The following is an 18,945-nucleotide window of genomic DNA, read 5'->3' on the forward strand; positions in this document are numbered from 1 at the left end:
ATTTTGCCTATTTTGGGGTTATGCTTGGGGACCAAGACAAGTTTTGGGCACCACACATAGTGTGCAAAGCATGTATCGAATTATTACGAAAATGGAGCAAAGGACAAAGAAAAAGCTTCAAATTTGGTGTTCCAATGGTGTGGAGAGAGCCAAAAAATCATCATGATGACTGTTATTTATGGTAAACACAGGTACAGGCACATCTTCACAATGAGGGACAGGCCTTCTTGCAGATTCCATGTTACTCCCATTTTCGTTTCTTATGCTTATTGAATCCTTGCACTTGCACTGCACAGAAATAACAGTCATCATGATGATTTTTTGGCTCTCTCCACACCATTGGAACACCAAATTTGAAGCTTTTTCTTTGTCCTTTGCTCCATTTTCGTAATAATTCGATACATGCTTTGCACACTATGTGTGGTGCCCAAAACTTGTCTTGGTCCCCAAGCATAACCCCAAAATAGGCAAAATACACTTTTTTTACGAAGTCTGTTATGTTTCTTCTATGTTTTGGCAGTGTATATTCACCACAAATGTAACAGAATGAGTCTGGATCGTTAAGACAACTTCTTCATGATGAGTTCATGCTTTTCACTGGAAAACAGACAACAACATAAAGTTAGTGCAAAAATCAAGCTATGAACAAACTTTTAGAACACTAATTAACACAAAACTATATTGAGAACTGCTCAGTTCAAGTACTAATCCAAAGAAATTAATGAGATGATGCGTCGCATTTACCAACAAGTGCTATAAATAAGATACCAAAAATCTCAAAAACTTGAGCCAATCTGGCAAAACTGATGACATATTCAGAATCAGCACCCCAAAAATACCCCAAATTCATTAAAATATTTGGGACACCAGAAAAAAAAATTTTTTTCGTTGACCTGTGTAATCTATTCTACTGTAAATGTTGTGAGTTTGTGAGAAGAAACTATAGTCTCTAGTGTCAGGGTGGAGGACCCTCCAAATGTCCACCAATCTCTTGCTGCACATCTGTCTTTTAATTTGATTAACAGAGGATAAGGGGTATGATGTCTAATATCACAGGAGAGGAGCCAACGAAGTCCTCAAGGCGTCTCTTGCATTCTGCTCCAAATTTCCGCTGTCCTTGGTTAGGGAAACATACGTTAGCTATAACCAGTTTGCGAGTTGCGCATGATATTAACAAGAAGATATATCTGCCTTCCGGGTCTATTACAGAGTCTAGAACCTCAGGCATGAAAGTTTTATGAAAGGCTATTGAGACTCCTTTGGACTTAGAATATGGGTTAGAACTATGGTACCATTTGGGGTAATGTTTTGAAACGCATTGTGGTATAGCACCAGTTTTAAAGTGGGTCTCCTGGAGCATTAAAACCGAGACCTTTTGCCTATTATTTGTGGTCAGGACCTGTCTCCTTTTCTCGGGTATGTTCAGCCCCTTAACATTAAAGGAACAAAACTTAATTTAATCTGATGGGAATTGTACGTCTCCAATTATTAGATATCCGCTCGAGGGAGGGGCCATCATGACACCTATAGAGAGGTTGGGTAAAGTAAGGGGTTGGAAAGGGAACAAGAGGTAAGAAGTGAAGGATATAGAGTGAAGAGAGTACGGGATAAGAAAAGAGGGAAAAGTAAGGAATACCTGAAGAGTCACATTGGAGTAAACACCAATTTTTATGCATCACTGATGCTGGTTCTGGTAGAACACTACCCAGATACCCCACCAGGAGAGAGGAAGCCCAGAAAAGACCCGAGACTCCCTCCCCAGCCTAACAAATCTAGAAAAAACATTCAGTTATCGCTGAACATCTACATATATCAAAAACATTCAAACAGATATGACAAATCAAAGCAAAACAAAACACTTGTATATATCCACGAGAGTGTATATATATTCTTATCCAGACGGTGTTTCTATTTGGGGAACACTCCAATTGTATTCAGGCTTGTCGCAACCCAGGACATGAAAATACCGGGAGAAGTCCTCAAGTCGGATTAGAGGAATCTCCTCTGCTGCTTCTCTTTTTGGACTGCTGAACCTTTAGCCATCTGGGTGGTACCCCTGGAAGTGTTGGGCCCACAGGCCACTCTGGGAGATCTATCATGGGGAGTTCAAAGGCACCCAGAAAATTTGTCAGGTCACCAATCCGTCGAAAAGAAGCTGCTTTGCCTCCTTTGAAGGCCGTTAATTGAAAGGGATAGCCCCATCTATATGGAATGTCTCTTTCCTTGAGTTCTGCTAACAACGGCTTCAAGGCTCTCCGCAGTTGCAGTGTGCGCCTTGACAGGTCTGACAAAATTAGGATTTGTTGATCTTCGTATCTGATGGAACCCTTTTTCCTGGAAGCTGTCATTATGGCCTCCTTGATTCTGTAATAGTGAACTCTATAGATTTCGTCTCTAGGACGCGTATCTGAGGTAGATTTAGGTCCGAGTGACCTGTGGATCCTGTCAAACTCAATAGGTCCACCATCTTTGTCATCAAGTATGTCCAGGAAGATCCTCTGAGCTGTGCGATCCAACTCGGTGGGGCCAATAGACTCTGGTAGACCGCGGATACGTATGTTGTTACGACTATTGCGGTTTTCCAAGTCCTCCAGACCCGATGAGAGTTCCTCCATCCTGAGAGTGTGGTTAATTATGATATCCCTATGTGCCTGTAATTCTTGGGAAATATCTTCCTGTGTTTTCTCCACATCCTCGATTCGTGTGGTAAATTCCTTCTGTAAATTGTGGATTTTGAATTTCCATTTTTGTCCCTGATCGGTTAAATCTCTTTTGCTCTGTCTTCAGAATATATCGGAGTGCTGATATAGGGATTTTGAAGTCCAGTGACTTCAGGGCTGTTTTTCCTATCAGACATGTTGGGACATTTTTGGTAGGGTTTTTGCGGATTGCAGCCAGCATCTTTTCTGTCCTTTCCTATCTAGTTAGTTGGGCCCCATCGTTTGCTCTGCCTGTCTTTCTGTCTGTGTTTGTGTTTTCATCTGTTTTCACCGACAATACATGTTGGGGGCTGTCTATTGCTTTGGGGTCTGCTCTGGGGCAGTTTAGATTTCCCCTTTCTTTCTTTAGGCTTATTTAGTTCTCTGGCTGTGAAGAGGCGTCTAGGACCACTGTAGGCATGCTCCACGGCTACTGTTAGTTGTTGTGAATAGGATCAGGGGTCTGCAATCCGCTAGCTACCAACCTCTCCGGTTTTCTGGACTTAGCTTGCATTTTTGTTTTTTCCTCCTCCGGTGACTCATTCATAACAGAATCACCAGCCATACCGCAGATTCTAGGGTACTCAATAGCAGGATAGAATTGTAAAACAAAAAAAAAAGTGTCCGAATTTTTATTTTTTTTTTAATGTAAATTTTTTCTCTGGGGCCGTAAGAGGAATTTTTTCTTAATGGAGATTGAGCAATTGTCCGATCGTGTGGAGCAGCTTGCTGCTAAAGTGCGGGGAATTTCCACCTATCTTGCTCATTCACATGCTGCTGAACCACAGATCCCTACTCCTGATGTGTTTTTTGGGGATCGGTCTAAATTTTTGAATTTTAAGAATAATTGTAAATTATTTCATGCCTTGAAGCCTAGCTCATCGGGGAGCTCTGCGCAGCAGGTTAAAATTGTCATCTCTTTGCTGCGCGGCGATCCCCAGGATTGGGCGTTGTCTTTGACACCTGATGATCCTATTCTACCTAATGTGGATGCATTTTTTCAAGCCTTGGGGTTGTTGTATGATGAACCTAATGCTATTGATCAAGCTGAAAAAGCCCTGTTGGCATTGAGCAAGGGTCAGGATTCTGCAGAGTTGTACTGTCAAAAATTCTGAAAGTGGGCGGTCCTTACTACTTGGAATGATGGTGCCTTGGCAGCTCTCTTTTGGAAGGGTTTGTCAGAAACCGTAAAAGATACTATGGTGAGATTTCCTGTTCACTCTGGCCTTGACGATTCTATGTCATTGGCCAATCAGGTTGATCGGCGTTTACGTGAACGTAAAATTACACGAGAAATGTTGCAACCTGTTGAACAAATGTCTGAACCTATGCAATGTGATAGAGTTTTGTCTAGGGCGCAACGTCAGGAGTTCAGAAGGCGTAATAAGCTGTGTTTTTTCTGTGGAGATGCCTCTCATAATATTTCTGTCTGCCCTAAACGAGAGAAACGTTTTGCATACACATTTTCTGTGGGTGGTGTACAACCTAAGTTTCTTCTGGCAATTACTCAGATCTGCTCCCTGTCCACATTTTCCGCTAAGGCTTTTGTGGATTCAGGAGCGGCTCTGAACCTGATGGACTTGGATTTTGCTAAACGTTGTGGGTTTCCTATGACACCTCTGCGGACGCCTATCCCTTTGAGGGGTATTGATGCTGCTCCTTTGGTGAAGAATAAACCTCAGTTTTGGACCCAGGTGGTAATGCGGGTCGCCCCAGACGATCAAGAAAATTGCAGATTTTTGGTGTTGCATGATACCATTGTTCTGGGTTTCCCTGGTTGCAAATCCATAATCCAGTTTTGGATTGGAAATCTGTGTCTGTGGTGAGTTGGGGTTGTCAGTGTGCTCTTAGTGACACTCCTGTTTTCTCCACCTCTCCCCAGTCGCATGATGTTCCTGACTATTTGGCTGATTTTTATGATGTATTTAGTGAGAATAAGTCTGCGTCTTTGCCTCCTCATAGGAGTTATGACTGTGCAATTGAGCTGAGCCCTGGGTGTAAATTTCCCAAGGGTCGACTTTTCAATTTATCTGAACCCGAGCATGAGGCTATGCGATCTTATATTAAGGAGTCGTTGGAGAAGGGTCATATTAGACCATCCTCTTCACCCTTGGGTGCTGGGTTTTTTTCGTTGCCCAGAAAGATGGTTCATTAAGGCCTTGTATTGACTATCATTCCCTCAACAAAATTACTGTTAAATTTCAGTATCCGTTACCCCTGATTTCTGATCTATTCTCCAGAGTTAAAGGTGCTTGCTGGTTTACCAAGCTTGACCTCAGGGGGGCGTATAATCTTATTCGCATTAAGCATGGGGATGAATGGAAGACGGCGTTTAATACTCCGGAGGGACATTTTGAGTACCTGGTGATGCCTTTTGGGCTCCCTAATGCCCCTTCTGCCTTCCAGTGCTTCATGAATGATATTTTCCGGGACATTGTGGATAAATTTTTGATCATCTATCTGGAAGATAATTTGATCTTTTCCAGGGATTGGGACTCTCATGTGGAACATGTTCGGACTGTGTTCCGGATTTTAAGGGAGAATTCCCTGTATGTTAAGGGGTCGAAATGCCTTTTTGGTGTACAGAGGATTTCATTTTTGGGATTTATTTTGTCTCCATCAACTATTGAAATGGTACACACAGGGGTAAAAAGATATCACTAATTATCCCCTAAGGAAGCGAACCAACTAAACATGTAAAAAATGCAATTTTATTGAATATCAAAATATTCCAATTTCTATAAAAGTTACAGAATACATAATAATTTACTCATAACATACCCCAACGGGGAAAAAAGCACAGACCATAAGCACGGGAAAACATCCTTCTAAAAATAATGTGTATATATATATATATATAGTGTGAAAAAGCACACCAAAATGCATGAAAAAGGTACCTAAAATCCCTGCATAATTTATGGAATAAAACAAAATACCGATATAATATCTAATTATTATAACAACCCTAAAAAGGGAAGTAATCTGATCTTGCCGGGAACGCTCCCGGAAGAAGCTAGAGGGCGAAACGCGCGTTGGGGCGCGGGGATCTTTGCACAGGATTGCTAACATCACCATAATTTGGTCTAAGGTAATTACAAACTGGATAGTCTTTCTACCATGTTATTTAGGGTGTCATAGGTTTATTTAAGCTTATGTCGCATTGCCGCCTTATGACAGCGGGGTTGGATTGCTTTTTCCTCATTATGTTGATATGATGGCTTTATATGGTACCGGTATTGTGTCTCATCTCTGAAATTATGTAAGGTTACTTTACCTGTATTATATATAGAATGAGACATGTGATTGTATACTACATGCCTGAGTGGCGTTTAATAACGGCAAGATCAGATTACTTCCCTTTTTAGGGTTGTTATAATAATTAGATATTATATCGGTATTTTGTTTTATTCCATAAATTATGCAGGGATTTTAGGTACCTTTTTCATGCATTTTGGTGTGCTTTTTTACACTATATATATATATATACATTATTTTTAGAAGGATTTTTTCCCGTGCCTATGGTCTGTGCTTTTTTCCCCGTTGGGGTATGTTATGTGTAAATTATTTTGTATTCTGTAACTTTTATAGAAATTGGAATATTTTGATATTCAATAAAATTGCATTTTTTACATGTTTAGTTGGTTCGCTTCCTTAGGGGATAATTAGTGATATCTTTTTACCCCTGTGTGTATCATTGTGCTTGAAGTGCCAAAATTAGTTTAAAGGACATCCTAGTGTCTTAACTATTGAAATGGACCCGGCCAAGGTACAGGCCATTTATGATTGGGTTCAGCCCACTTCTTTGAAGGCCCTCCAGAAGTTTTTGGGTTTTGCTAATTTTTATCGTAAATTTATAGCTAATTTTTCTGGTATTGCCAAACCATTGACTGATTTGACTAAGAAGGGTGCTGATGTGCTGAATTTGTCTCCAGAGGCTGTTTCTTCCCTTCAGGAGCTGAAGCGGAGGTTCACTTCTTCTCCGGTTTTGCGGCAACCTGATGTCTCACTCCCGTTTCAGGTAAAGGTGGACGCTTCTGAGATTGGTGCAGGAGCTGTTTTGTCCCAAAAAGATCCGGTAACATCTAAAATGAATCCCTGTGCTTTCTTTTCCCGAAAGTTCTCCCCATCTGAACGCAACTATGATGTGGGGAATCGGGAACTGTTAGCCATGAAATGGGCATTTGAGGAGTGGAGACATTGGTTGGAGGGAGCTAGACATCAAGTCGTGGTCCTCACTGACCACAAGAATTTGATTTACCTTGAGTCGGCCAAACGCTTGAATCCTAGACAGGCTAGGTGGGCCTTGTTTTTCACTCGTTTTGATTGTGTGGTCTCTTTTCTTCCGGGCACTAAGAATGTCAAGGCAGACGCCCTCTCTAGGAGTTTCTTTGCTGATTCTCCTATTGTGACCAAGCCTGCTACCATCTTAGGTGAGGGGGTAGTTCTTTCTGCCATCTCGCCCGATTTGAGACGTGCTCTGGAAGAGTTTCAGGAGGACAAACCTGAGCGTTGTCCCATTGGAAAATTGTATGTTCCTGACCAGTGGAGGAAGAGAGTAATGTCTGAAGTTCATTGCTCCGCATTGGCTGGTCATCCAGGTATTTTTGGTACTAGAGATTTGGTAAGTCGGTCTTTTTGGTGGCCCGCCTTATCTCGTGATGTCAGGAATTTTGTGCAGTCCTGTGGGACTTGCTCCCGGTCTAAACCTTGTTCTCGCTCTAGTGGGTTGTTGATGCCTTTGCCGGTGCCCAGGAGGCCATGGACCCATATTTCAATGGATTTTATTTCTGATCTGCCTGTCTCTCAGAGAATGACAGTTATCTGGGTGATTTGTGATAGATTCTCTAAGATGGTCCATCTTGTACCACTCCCTAAGTTGCCATCTTCCTCAGAGTTGGTGCCCTTGTTTTTGCAACAGGTGGTTCGCTTGCATGGGATTCCTGAGAACATTGTATCTGACAGAGGAGTTCAGTTTGTCTCTAGATTTTGGAGGACTTTTTGTTTCAAGCTGGGAATTCAGTTGTCCTTCTCCTCTGCGTTTCACCCTCAGACCAATGGGCAGACGGAGAGAACAAACCAGACTTTGGAGTCTTATTTGAGATGTTTTATCTCTGCTGATCAGGATGATTGGGTCTCATTTTTACCCTTGGCCGAATTTGCTTTAAATAATAGAGCTACCGTATATACTCGAATATAAGCCGAGATTTTCAGCCCCAAAAATTGGGCTGAAAGTCCCCCTCTCGTCTTATATTCGAGTCATATACAAAGGGGGTCAGAGGGAGAGGGGGAGGGGGGGCGGGGGTGTCAGGTCATACTTACCCGTCCTGACGCTGTGTCTTGAGCCCCCAGCTTCTCCCCGTGCTCTCTCTTCCTGCCTTCAGCGGTCACGTGGTGCCGCTCATTAAAACTCATGAATGTGCGCATATTCATGAGTTTTAATGAGCGGCACCACGTGACCGCTGAAGGCAGGAAGAGAGAGCGCGGAGAAGCTGGGGGCTCAAGACACAGCGTCAGGACGGGTAAGTATAGCGATACTCACCTGTCCTGCGTCCATGGCTGCTTGCTGCTGTCTGTCATCGGTCAGTGACTTCAGACAGCAGAGGGCGCGGTGACGTGGTTGGTGCGCGCCGCGCCCCCTGCAGTCTGAACGTCACTGACCGATGACGTGGCAGATAGCGGTGAGCAGCCATGGACGCAGGACACGTGAGTATCTCAGGTGCCAGCAGTGACACCGGCACCTGACATCCAGCGACGGAGAGGTGAGTATGTCTTTTTTCTTATTTTTACATGCAGCAGCAGCATGGGGGATGCAGCATGGGGGCAGCATATGGGGGAATAATCTGGAGCTTCTTCTGGGGTCAGCATATGGGGGAACAATCTTTGGAGCTTCTTATGGGGGGCAGCATATGGGGGAACAATCTATGGAGCTTCTTATGGGGACACCATATGGGGGAATAATCTATGAAGCATTTCCCACCCTAGGCTTATACTCAAGTCAATAAGTTCTCCCAGTTTTTTGTGGCAAAATTAGGGGGGTCGGCTTATACTCGGGTCGGCTTATACTCGAGTATATACGGTAGTTCTGCCCCTTTGATGTCACCTTTTATTTGTAACTTTGGGTTTCATCCTTGACTCTCTTCAGGGCAGGTGGTGTCTTCTGCCTGCCCAGGTGTTGACACTGTGGTGGAGAGAATGCACCAGATTTGGGACCAGGTGGTGGATATGTTGTCTCTCTCCCAGGAAAAGGCCCAGCGGTTTTCCAACCGGCATAGGACCATTGGTCCCCGGTTTAAGGTGGGTGATATGGTTTGGTTGTCATCAAAGGATATCTCTATGAAGGTGGCTTCTCCAAAGTTTAAACCTAGATTTATTGGACCTTACAAGATTTTGGAGATTCTTAATCCGGTCTCTTTTCGATTGGCTCTTCCTGTTACATTTAAGATCCATAACGTGTTTCATAAGTCTCTGTTGAAGAGGTTTGTTGAGCCAGTAGTTCCTGTGGTGGCACCTCCTGACCCTGTATTGGTTGAAGGTAATGTGGAATATGAGGTTGAGAAGATACTGGATTCTCGTCTGGCTAGACGGAGACTCCAGTATTTGGTTAAGTGGAAGGGTTATGGCCAGGAGGATAATTCTTGGGTCTCTGCATCTGATATTCACACCGAATATGTTCGGTGACCCCTCCTCAAGGGGGAGGTACTGTTGTGAGCTCATTTTCTCGTTCACCTTTGATGTCCGATGAACTCCCTCTGCTGGTGAAAGGAGGTGGTGAAACTGATTTGGATGGGAGAAACCTGTCACCTGAACAGGTGGATTGCGATTGGACATCCGGAATCTCTGAGTGGATATAAGGCAGCCGACGCCCTCTGCTGGTGATTTCTCTGCTCTGAGCTCTGGCCTCCAGTTCAGTTCCTGTCTTCTAAAGCTAAGTTTTGCTCTGTTATTGTTCCATGAGATTTTGTCTGATTTGCTTCGTTTTGTGTTCTGCCAGCCCCGGCTGGGGCTCTGCTGAATTTCCATTTTTGTCCCTGATCGGTTAAATCTCTTTTGCTCTGTCTTCAGAATATATCGGAGTCCTGATATAGGGATTTTGAAGTCTAGTGACTTCAGGGCCGTTTTTCCTATCGGACGTGTTGGGACATTTTTGGTAGGGTTTTTGCGGATTGCAGCCAGCATCTTTTCTGTCCTTTCCTATCTAGTTAGTTGGGCCCCATCGTTTGCTCTGCCTGTCTTTCTGTCTGTGTTTGTGTTTTCATCTGTTTTCACCGACAATACATGTTGGGGGCTGTCTATTGCTTTGGGGTCTGCTCTGGGGCAGCTTAGATTTCCCCTTTCTTTCTTTAGGCTTATTTAGTTCTCCGGCTGTGAAGAGGCATCTAGGACCACCGTAGGAACGCTCCACGGCTACTGTTAGTAGTTATGAATAGGATCAGGGGTCTGCAATCCGCTAGCTACCAACCTCTCCAGTTTTCTGGACTTAGCTTGCATTTTTGTTTTTTCCTCCTCCGGTGACTCATTCATAACACACCCGGCTTTCCGCCCTTCAAACCGCTGACCCAAGGCACGCACCCATGTTAGCAGGTCTCCAGCAGGAGCTAGCACAGCAGCACAACGCCCAATCCCACATCTTAAATTACATGGCGTCCGTTGATGACCGCCTACTTTCCCTACAGTCCTCGGTGGCCGCCTCTGCCCAACCCCGGGATCCAGCATCTCACCCACCACCTCGCTTGGGAAAGCCCCCCAGATATAGCGGGGATCCCAAGCTATGCCAGGGCTTCTTGAACCAGTGCAGACTGCACTTCGAGCTGTTACCCCAGCAATACCCCTCTGACCGTGCCAAGGTGGCGTTTATTGTGTCCCACCTTGAGGGAGAGGCGTTGGCCTGGGTGAATCCTTTGTGGGAGAGGGATGATCCTGTGGTCTCTAGTATCCAAAATTTTCTTGACATGTTCCGCAAGGTGTTTGACGAGCCCGGACGGCTGGCTTCTACTACTGAGGCCTTGTTTAACCTCCATCAGGGTTCACTCACCGTGGGACAGTATGCCATCCGCTTCCGGACACTGTCTTCGGAACTCGGGTGGAACAATGAGGCCCTGGTGGGAGCCTCCTGGAGGGGCCTTTCTGGCAAAATAAACGATGAGCTTGCCGGTCGGGATACCCCCACCACTCTAGAGGACCTAATATCCCTGGCCACCCGTATAGATCTCCAGTTCCTCGAACGTTCTTGCGAAGCAGCCAGAGAGAGGAGACCCTTTAGGCTCTATCAAGCCCCTATTCCTCGTTCCTCCGCTCCCTCTGCCAGTTCCGCCCCCAAGCCCATGCAGATTGACCGTGTACGATTGTCTGAGCAACGGCGCAGGGAGAGAATGACGGAGGGCCTTTGTCTATATTGCGGCGGAGTCAATAATTTTCTGCGGACCTGTCCTGTGAGACCGGGAAACGCTTCCACCTAGGCCAGGTAAGAGAGACCTCCCTAGGTGACCCTAATTCCTCTCTACTCCTCACCATTTCGTCTTTAATGACTCTAGGTCGGGAGCCTAGATCTGTGGAGGCGTATGTGGACTCGGGTGCGGCTGGTAATTTCATTCGGCTAGACGTGGTGGACCAGTTCCAGAATCCGGTGGTTACCTTGGAAAACCTGCGTGCAGTAGCCTCTGTGGATGGCAGACCACTTCCGGAACTTATCACCATGGTTATTGCCGAAGTAGAGTTTCAAGTGGGAGCTCTTCATCTGGAGAAGATAGCTTTCTATGTCCTGCCCAATTTGTCCCACGCCGTTCTCCTTGGATTACCCTGGCTCAGATTGCATGAACCGGTTCTGAAATGGCGCTCTGAGGAGATTCTGCGCTGGGGTCATATTTGCCAGGAACGCTGTTGTCGGTGATCCATCCTCACCCGCTACAGGAGCCAGCCGACCTTTCGGGACTCCCGGCACCGTATCACGCATATGCCGACGTCTCCAGCAAGAAGGAAGCAGATTCCTTGCCGCCACACCGGTTTTTTGACTGTCCCATTGATTTGATTTCGGGAGCCACCCCCCCCAGGGGGAGAACGTATCCCCTGTCTCCAGCAGAGACCTCGGCCATGACTGAGTACATTCAGGAAAATTTGGCCAAGGGTTTCATTCTGAAGTGTTCTTCTCCTGCTGGCGCGGGTTTTTTCTTTGTCCGGAAGAAAGATGGATCCCTCAGGCCATGCATTGATTATCGAGGTCTGAACAATATCACTGTTAAAAATCGGTATCCTCGCTGATCCCAGAGCTCTTCGACCGGCTGAGGGGGGCCCGGGTCTTTACCAAACTGGATCTGCGAGGGGCCTATAATCTGATCCGAATTCGCGCCAGGGACGAGTGGAAGACGGCTTTCAATACTCGGGATGGCCATTATGAGTATTTGGTCATGCCGTTTGGACTCTGAAATGCCCCGGCAGTGTTCCAGGAATTCATCAACAAGGTTTTTCGGGATTTACTGTACTCCTGTGTGGTGGTGTACTTAGATGATATTCTCATCTTCTCACCCGACCTATCCTCGCATCGAAGAAGTATTCGTCTGGTCCTGCAACGTCTTCGGGAGAATCGTCTCTATGCGAAATTGGAGAAATGCCTGTTTGAGCAAACCTCGTTGCCTTTCTTGGGTTACATTATCACAGATTCCGGGCTGAAGATGGATCCCGAGAAGCTCTCTACCGTACTCAAATGGCCTCGTCCTGTCGGTGTGAAAGCCATTCAGCGCTTCCTGGGATATGCAAATTATTACAGACAGTTTGTTCCTCACTTTTCCTCTGTGACCAAACCCCTCGCGGTCCTGACCCGAAAAGGAACTAAATCGAACACCTGGTCTCCTGAGGCAGAAGATGCCTTCCTTGCCCTGAAATGCTCCTTTGCGTCAACACCAATCTTGCATCGCCCTGTAGCCAGCAGGCCCTTCATCCTAGAGGTGGATGCCTCCTTCACCGGGGCTGGGGCAGTACTTTCCCAGCGGGCATCATCCGGACATCTGGTTCCCTGTGGGTTTTTTCCAAATCCTTTTCCACTGCCGAGTGTAACTACTCTATCGGAGATCGGGAGTTGCTCGCTATTAAGATGGCCCTGGAAGAATGGTGGTATCTGCTCGAGGGGGCGGTTCACCCCTTTACTATCTTCACTGACCACAAAAACTTAGCTTATCTGCAGTCCGCTCAAAGACTCAACGCCAGGCAAGCCAGATGGTCGCTGTACTTTTCTCACTTAGATTTCAAGCTCCATTTTCGACCCGGGAATAGGAACACCAAGGCGGATGCGCTCTCTACGTCTTTGCAGTCACCGGAGATGGAAGAGGTTCCATCTCACATCATCGAGCCTACGAAAATTATCACCGTGGCTCACGTGGGCCTCTCCACCCTTCCGCCTGGCAGAACCTTCGTTCCATAGAGCAAGAGACTGGAGGTACTACGCTGGGGGCACTCGTCCAAAATTGCGAGACACGTCGGGGCCAAGAAGACCCGCTTGCTTCTCTCCCGCTACTATTGGTGGCCCTCTCTTCGCCAGGACGTGACAGATTATGTAGCATCCTGTGCTACATGTGCGCAGAACAAGGTGTCTAGGAATCTGCCTCCCGGTCTTCTTCACCCGCTACCTGTTCCAGAGGCGCCTTGGTGGCAAATTGCCATGGATTTTGTGACAGATCTGCCTTCCTCTGCTGGGTGCACTACTATTCTTGTGGTAGTAGATTGCTTCTCCAAGATGGCCCATTTCATCCCATTACCTGGCTTGCCTTCGGCTCCTAAGTTGGCCGAGATCTTCATCCATCAGATCTTCAAGCTACATGGACTCCCTCAACAGATCGTGTCTGATCGAGGAGTCCAATTTACCTCTCGTTTCTGGAGAGCCCTTTGTCGGCTCATGGGTACGTCTTTGGATTTCTTCTCCGCCTACCACCCTCAGACCAACGGGCAAGTGGAACGAGTCAATCAAGTTCTGACGTCCTTCCTGCGTCACTTTTCCAACGCCCACCAGGACAACTGGGTCTCACTTCTGCCTTGGGCAGAATTTGCTCACAATAATCATCCTAACGAGTCCACCTCCAAGTCACCGTTTTTTGTGGTCTCAGGCCAGAACCCTGGCATCCCGCTACCCTTTTCCACGTCTTCGGGGGTTCCCGCACCAGATGCTCTCACCGCTGACTTTTCGCAAGTCTGGAAAGAGACCAGGGAGGCTCTCGTGAACTCCAGTGCCAGGATGAAAAGGCATGCAGACAAAAGGTGGAGGGACCTCCCACCATACCATCCTGGTGACAAAGACTGGCTCTCAACCAAACACATCCGTCTGAAAGTTCCCTCGTACAAGTTGAGCCCTCGGTACATACGGCCTTTTGAAGTACTTGGACACATTAACGACGCTGCATACAAATTGAGGTTGCTGACTTCACTCCGGGTTCCTAACGCCTTCCATGTCTCGCTCCTTAAACCTGCTTTTCTCAATCGGTTCCACCCTGCTCCTATCTCTTCCCTTCAGCTAATTGGGGATGATAACGTTTTTGAAATTAAGGCCATTCTGGCCATGAAAAAAGTCAGGGGTAGAACCTTCTTCCTTATCGATTGGAAGGGATTTGGTCCTGAGGAGAGGTCCTGGGAGCCTCGGGAGAATGTGAATGCCCCACAAATTCTGAAAAAGTTTTTAGCCAATCTCAGAAGGGGGAGATGTAAGGAAGGGGGGTACTGTAACGGCAGCGGCCGTGCCCACTGCCGTCCCACTGGTACCGGGTCCCCCCGCGGCAGCCTCTTACCCGGCCTGTCGCGCGCTTCCTCCTCTCTCCGGTTCACACGCGCCTCCTCCCTTCTCCTGCTCACACGCGCCTCTGCTCCCTGTCTCCCGAGCGGCTGCTGGCCCGCACATACGCACTAGGTCGCGGACGCGCGGCCGTCGGATTGTTTAACCCTGCGGTGGGCGGCGGCCGATTAGCGGTTAGCCAATCGCCTGCCAGCAGGGGATATATCAGGCGTCTCCCATAAGGGGAAGACGCCTGGTTATTGTGTGTGTATACCTGCACTAATTTGACCGCCTATAGCTAGTCTATAGGTTCCTTCCACGTCTTGCGCTTTCCCTTGTTCCAGCCTTGCTGTCTCCGCTACTGGTTGTCCTCCTATCTCCCTGCCTGTCTTCCGTCCTGCCTGGTCCATGTTCCACAACCTTCGTTCCCTGGTCCCCGTCTCTGTTCCGCTCTCCAGTGTCTGTTCCGTTCTCTGTCCAGTACCCCCACCTGCTGTCTGTCAGTTGTCCGTGTTGCCTCTGGTCTTATCCGCTCAGCATCTCTCCTCGCACTTTCCGCTAAGAGTCCCGTACCTTGGTTCTGGAGCAGCCTTTCCAGTCTGTAGTCACCCCAGTCCTTTGAGCCGCCCCTCTTGGTTCCAGCTGTCGCGGTGTCTGATTCCCCGCGGGCCTGCCCATAACGGTCCCTGTATAGGGGTCGGTTCCACCTGGTGCGCTCGCCGCGGGAGCCTCAGTTCCGCGACCCAGAGGGTCCACTCTCGGATGCTGCCAAAAACCCTGAAGCGTCACAGCAATGTAGTAAGTCTACTGAGTTTATCTTGCATCTAGCACATAGTAAATGTAGTCTAAACCTAATATAAAATAGGAATTTAGGTGTTCTATAAACTATAAATGTATCGCATATAGCTGGGAGAGTCTGTGAGGTTCACTTAATGTGGTTTTCACAGGAACAAAGGTCATTTTAATCAATAGAACTTTGAATAATGAGAAGTTCCACAATTGTAAGTGTTTAAACAAAAATGTTCCTGTGCTGATATAATCTTATAAACGTGATCGTACTCTGTACTGTAATGGCTGTGTCTCACCATTCAGGAACATAGCTTAGCTGAGAGGCATTTAGTATAATGTGAGCATCTACAAGATGGCTCTGAGCCAATTGCTGGGAATCATCCTGTATAAGAGACTCCCTCTCCCTTAGGGAGTTGGCAAGCAACGAGTTCTACCAGTGCAGTTGTGAAGTCCCCTGGTCCCGGTGTGGCCAGTGCCTGAATGCCTGGTAGCCATTTAGCTACGCCCCTTCCTGGAGCTGCTCGGCCCTATAGCACAGTGTTACATAAATCCACGTGCACCATCGTTGGGCGCAACAGGAACTAATTCTGCCTTTTATAGATTTCACTTTACAATAAATAAATCATGAAAGGATATGTTCCCCCAAAATGGGATTAAGACTGAATAGAACGTCTTATCTGCAAATAAGGAAAGTTCAGCACTGTAAGAAATAAGGGACATTAGTATTTTCCCACAGTGGGCACATGCATGCCAGGCAACCCACCCACATGAGCTTTTATAAGTTCCTTACAAAATGGTGTTAGAAAAAAAAGACAGTAATCTAATATATAAAGGTCCATTATTTTACCTTCAAGAGCCTAAAATATATTTTCTCAATAAGAATTCTACAAATGTCCATTATCTAAGAACTTGTACTGGAGCCATGAATGGTTGAGGCCAGAAAATAAAAAATGTCCATTATCAGAACAATAAATGAATCTAACCCCTAAAGGACCAGAGTATTTCTTTTTTTTGCACTTTTGTTAATTCTTTGTCTTCTCCCAAGAGCCATAACTGTTTTTTTCTGTCATCATTGACTTTAGTGCTTGGTTTTTTTTTAGGACAAGTTGTAGTTTTGAATGAAACCATTCTGTTTACCAGAGAATATAATGAAAAATGGGAATAAAATACTAATTAGGACAAAATTGTGAAAAATGCAATTTTATTTTTTTTGTTTTTTTTTTCTATTTAAGTAATGAAAAAAAAAAATCTGAGTGTTGCAAAAAAAATGTTTTATTTTGTGCTCACATTTTCCGAGACCCATTTACTATTTAAGTAAGTTTTTATTAGTATCATTTTGGCCTACATAATATTTTTTGCTGGTGTATTATTTCAGGATCTTACAGGCAGAACAAACAAACTGAGTTGAACATCATGCTCTACTTGTTTGTGAGCGGAGGTCTAATATTTGATCGTCAACTGGTTTTGGCTACGTAACTTGCAATTTTTATGTATATTTTAGAAATGTTATACAAATATATATTTTAAAGATATTTTATTTTAAAATACTCTTTATTCTTGGCAGATGACTGTACCAGGACATCACAGGGACAAGTGACATCTGCAATTTCTAAATCAGATGACCTTGAGATCACACAAGATATAACTGAAGTGACTGCCATTACTCAAGATATTACATCATCCATTCACAGCAAAGATCTATCATCTGATCCTTTTCAACTGGTCCTATCTTCTAATTCATCACAAACTATTAAGAAAAATGAAAGTCCTAAAAGAGGCATGAAAAATCAAACAGCTCTTACACCAAATAATCCATTATCAACTGCAGAAAATAGAAAATATTTTTCCCTCAAAAAGTCTTTTGTTACTTATAAAGAAAATCGTATAAAGGAGAAAAGATTTTCTTGTGCAGAGTGTGGGAAATATTTTAACGACAAATCAAAATTTGTTAGACATGAGAGAGTTCACACAGGAGAGAAGCCATATTCATGTTCAGAATGTGGGAAGTGTTTTGTATTTAAATCATCTCTTATTATTCACCAGAGAAGTCACACAGGGGAGAAACCTTATTCATGTCCAGAATGTGGGAAATGTTTTGTATTTAAATCATCTCTTATTATTCACCAGAGAAGTCACACAGGGGAGAAGCCTTTTTTATGTTCAGAATGTGGGAAAAGTTTTACAGGTAAATCAAATTTTGTTAAACACCAGAGAACTCACACAGGGGAGAAACCTTTTTTATGTGCAGAATGTGGGAAATGTTTTGCAGATAGATCAACTTTTGTTAAACACCAGAGAACTCACGTAGTGAAGAAATCTTTTTTTTGTTCAGAATGTGGGAAATGTTTTACAGATGCATCAACTTTTGTTAAACACCAGGGAACTCACACAGACAAGAAACCTTTTTCTTGTGCAGAATGTGGGAAATGTTTTCAACAGAAAACGGGTTTAGTTGTCCATCAGAGAACTCACACAGGGGAGAAACCTTTTTCATGTGCAGAATGTGGTAATTGTTTTGCACATAGATCAAGTTTTGTTAAACACCAGAGAACTCACACAGGAGAGAAACCTTTTTCATGTGTGGAATGTGGGAAATATTTTACAACAAAATCGCGTCTTGTTGCACACCAGAGAGCTCACACCGGGGAGAAACCTTTTTTATGTTCAGAATGTGGGAAATGTTTTAATCTGAAATCCTATTTAGTTATCCATCAGAGAACTCACACAGGGGAGAAACCTTTTTCATGCTCAGAATGTGGGAAATATTTTGCAAATAAACCAAGTCTTCTTAGACATCGGATGCTTCACACAGGGAAGAAGCCATATTCCTGTTTAGAATGTGGGAAAAGTTTTGCAGAGAAATCATATCTTGTTAAACACCAGAGAACTCACACAGGGAAGAAGCCATATTCCTGTTTAGAATGTGGGAAATGTTTTGCAGAGAAATCATATCTTGTTAAACACCAGAGAACTCACACAGGGAAGAAGCCATATTCCTGTTTAGAATGTGGGAAATGTTTTGCAGAGAAATCATATCTTGTTAAACACCAGAGAACTCACACAGGGGAGAAACCATATATTTATACAAACACTGTAAGACAACACGTAACAGAGACAATCAGTAACAACCAATAAGTGAATGACAAAGGAAAAGCAACTTAGTACTTACATTACAATTAAAGTGTATGCAGTTCCTAATAGACATCTCTTATCTAAAAAGCAATATAACATTAGCATTAAATATTTCATATTCTTATATAGTTATATATTCACTGTATGGACAAGAGTTTTGCAAAGAAACACCACCAAAGAAAGGGGGAAAAAAAAGGAAGAAATGTTTTGGTTTTTTTTAACACCCTATCAGCCAATTTGTGATCCTCCATTCATTACGGTTTCTTTACATCCACAATCTAAATGTCTGAATAAATGTCCTTAGTTTGTGTATATTACAAAAATAAACATGTTCATGTTGCAGTTAATTACTTACATCCGTGATCCATTTCTTCTTAGTAAAAACATCTGACGGGAGCCATTTTTTTAAGTATAGTAGGTTTTCACCATCATTAGGAACTGATTCCCTTTTCTGTACCCCAATACTCATACAGTTGTGTGACAAAGTGTTTACCCCCTTCCTATTCTTTTGCATATTTGTCACACTTAAATGTTTCATATCACAAAGCAAATGTAAATATTAGAATAAGATAATAC

At 44.7% G+C, this 18,945-nt stretch overlaps 1 protein-coding gene across 2 annotated transcripts in view; it reads left to right on the forward strand.

The window, feature by feature from the left end:
- Positions 1 to 18,716, forward strand: part of LOC141051041 (uncharacterized) — a 91,441-nt gene extending 72,725 nt beyond the window's left edge. For both annotated transcript variants that reach the window (XM_073547850.1, XM_073547851.1), the window contains exon 7: positions 16,802 to 18,716. In XM_073547850.1, the coding sequence (XP_073403951.1) occupies positions 16,802 to 18,372 (1,571 nt within the window). In that variant the 3' untranslated portion in view covers positions 18,373 to 18,716. The remainder of the gene's footprint in view (positions 1 to 16,801) is intronic.
- The last annotated feature ends 229 nt before the right edge of the window (positions 18,717 to 18,945 follow it).

The sequence above is a fragment of the Dendrobates tinctorius genome, unplaced genomic scaffold, assembly GCF_039654945.1.
Source record: "Dendrobates tinctorius isolate UK_male_01 unplaced genomic scaffold, ASM3965494v1 ptg000155l, whole genome shotgun sequence".
NCBI lineage: Eukaryota > Metazoa > Chordata > Amphibia > Anura > Dendrobatidae > Dendrobates > Dendrobates tinctorius.